Below are 3146 nucleotides of genomic sequence, written 5' to 3' on the forward strand. Positions count from 1 at the left end.
CTGCGGCAACGACAATATGGACGAGATCGAAGTGGATATGTATTGTAGCGTATAGCTACGGCAACGACAATATGGACGAGATCGGAGTGGATATGTATTGTAGCGTACGGTGGCTGCAAGTACAATATGAATATGTGATGTGGCGTACTGCTGCTGCAACGTCAATATGGACGAGAATACATGAGCTCTATAATCATTCCCATCCGTTGTTTGTATCGAATTGTACGCTAGTGACCCAGGATATTTTGGCGGCCTCTGCGGCCTTGGATCTGTCCGAGTACTCGAACAACCAGACGGGCATCCCCATACGCCTTGTAGGCATTTACTTCATCCCACTCGGCGCTTTCTTCAACTATTACCCCGTCCATGTACGGTTCCAGTTTTTCGGCCAGATCATTAGACAAAAACGCAGAAGCAATGGTGAAAGGCATGGGAGATATGTCATGCATGTAGTCTTGTACAATGTATATATATGTTATACAAGACTACCTATATAACCTACTCGTGTAAGTTACACACACACACACACACACACACACACATAAATATGTGTATATGTATATATCAATATATGTACGTATACATATATTACTACATGCATATTCATACCATGCCCCAATGTCTCACGCTGGTTGGGGGTGTTTTACGACCATGCACCAATATTATTGACAAGCTACAAAACACCTGTCCGATACACCGGAGGCGCGGACTGTTTCCTGGGTACCTGAAACAGCTATACCTCGTCGTGTACCAAAACCGATACAATCTTTCACAGCACTGGTTGACAGAAATGCTATTGTTATTGCAGTTCACGGACCATTTCAGATGTAAAAATAACGGGTTCTTTATAGTAGTTGCACAGTTAACGTATTTTATAAACGTGTTAACGTGTTTAACGAATTGGACATGAACAAGAATGGCGTAATTCAAATTTCTGAACATATGACAGTACTCATTAGAGTATGGGACTCTACTGTGGACAATTAGGTGGCTTTCCAAATATAGATTGGTTTTTCCACTGAAATTATAATAGTACTGAACACCAATCTGACACCTGAAAATAACACTTTGGGAATCGCTAATTATTGAGAGTACCATGAGAGAAGGTCTCAGGCATGAAATTGTTGTTGGTACAAACCTATGGTATAATTCGAAAATGATCTCAGAGCAAGATAATCCACTGAGAATAGGACAGCATGGTTTTGATTCCTCCTAGCCAGCCAACTAGATGTGCCCGCCTATGCCTTAAATGGGATGAGAAGCTAGGTACCAAGTGATGAGGTTTAGGCGCAGATGGATACTGCACCAGCTTGGTGTTTTGATTTTATTTTTTATTTAATTAAGTTGGACTTAGAGGTATTTTATTGGTTAGTTTGATTAGGTGATTGTTTCGAGGCGTGAAATGTAGAATTGATATCTAGTCTCGGTAACTAAAACATAAATATATCTAGACCGAAGTAGTGAGTGATTAAAGCCAAGCATATAGACAATAGTCTCAGTCTAAAATCAGTCTAAAATTCCTTAATCGTTTGCTCATTACCAAGGGCTGAAGCTAAACTTATTTAACATTTTGCATTCTAACGTTTTAACGTATTGTATTATTAACATAAACGTTTTAGTATCGTATAGTCAGCCTCGAGGAGACCGACTTTTACACAGACTACGAATAGGCGACCGCCTCGAAGCCCTTAAGTGTATGATCTACCCTGACGACGGGTATTCCGGGGACTGCAACGTGTAAATGGCACAAATCAGTAGGCATGCTTGCCATTCCTCGACTTGGATGTTACGTGCTGGGCGGCACGACTGCACCGCCACGTGTCCGAGATGGTATTCTGCGCTCCAAACTGCTGAAAGAGATCAAGTCCTTTGGGCAGACGCCTCGTAGAACCCTGTCTGCTTTAACAACTAACTATGTACCATCCCGCACGGCCGTCCAAGTCCCTTAAGCACGGTAGACCACCACTAGTGCCCTTGGAGCCGGTGTCCCTCGCACAAGCACTGTCCCCCCCCCCCACCTCCCTACTACTACTATTGCGACTACCACTGCCACCCCTATGAATGAGGTAAGGCTACTCAGCACCCCTGCCACCCAAAGAAATCTCACCGCCAACGTAGTCCAGAATCCTTGTCTATAGCCGCAGCAGCCGCTACCACACCTGCTGCATGATTGAAATACTATTGTCGAAGGAAAGCGAGTAGAGGCTATGAGCTTGTTTCTGCTGCGGATGTCCGAGATTTATATAGACCTTCTCTCGGACTAAAGTTGATACTGTCGTACGTAGAGCCACTTTGACAGTACATTGGTTGCCGATTGTTTGCAACTCAAGGATTTGAACTTGTTTATAGAACTTTTGTATTCAGATAAAAACCCCGAATCTTAAAACACACGCATCTCTTGGTGGGACTTGCCGCCAAAAAAAAAATCAATCAATCATTACACATAGTTTGATAACCGCACCTATACCCATCTAACATACCATCGAACAAAAGCGTGTGATTTGGTATGTTTAAAGTTTATTGGTGTTTAGTGTTTAAAAGGCGCTTCAAGCCTCTCCCGCCGGCCAGAGCTTAAGGGCTGTTTGGCAGGCCATAGTGCCAGGACAAGCTGGATGACGGGACGGACTGCCCAAAACTGACTTATACAAAGTTTGAAGATTTCCAGCTCATATTTACAAGTGTACGATTATCCAACACATATGCCAGGTAGTAACAAGATTACAACGTATTAAGACCATCTCTTTGTGAAGTAAAATTATGTCCTATTGATCCCGTGACCCGCACTCGTGACGGAGCAGCAATCGTGTCTTGTACACTAGGAAACTCATATTAGATAGCAATTTGCACTTCAATTTGTTGTAAATCAATCTAAATATGACAAATACACTAAAGCATAGCTTTTGAAACAATCCACCAGCAGTTTCATAAACGTTACTTTCCTATAGGCAAATATTATGTCGCCCCTGTGTGAATGCGGAAGAAAATCCACGATGAGATAGTTGGTATGTCATATCACTATTAAAACCCAGCCTCTAGGGAATTTAAGTAGGTTCCATTTTGGTTTTACCTTCTACAAGAAAATAAAAAATGTCATATACTCTAGTCTAGTAGGCGGCATACACCCGCATACACAAATACACACACTA

At 42.4% G+C, this 3146-nt stretch overlaps 1 protein-coding gene across 1 annotated transcript; it reads right to left on the reverse strand.

The window, feature by feature from the left end:
* Positions 1–227: 227 nt before the first annotated feature.
* Positions 228–449, reverse strand: SARC_04905 (hypothetical protein; the record flags this gene model as incomplete). Its single annotated transcript, XM_014301249.1, has 1 exon — positions 228–449. One exon carries the CDS (start codon positions 447–449, stop codon positions 228–230), a length of 222 nt encoding a protein of 73 aa, XP_014156724.1.
* Between the last annotated feature and the right edge of the window lie 2697 nt (positions 450–3146).

The sequence above is a fragment of the Sphaeroforma arctica genome, assembly GCF_001186125.1.
Source record: "Sphaeroforma arctica JP610 unplaced genomic scaffold supercont1.293, whole genome shotgun sequence".
Lineage (NCBI taxonomy): Eukaryota > Ichthyosporea > Ichthyophonida > Sphaeroforma > Sphaeroforma arctica.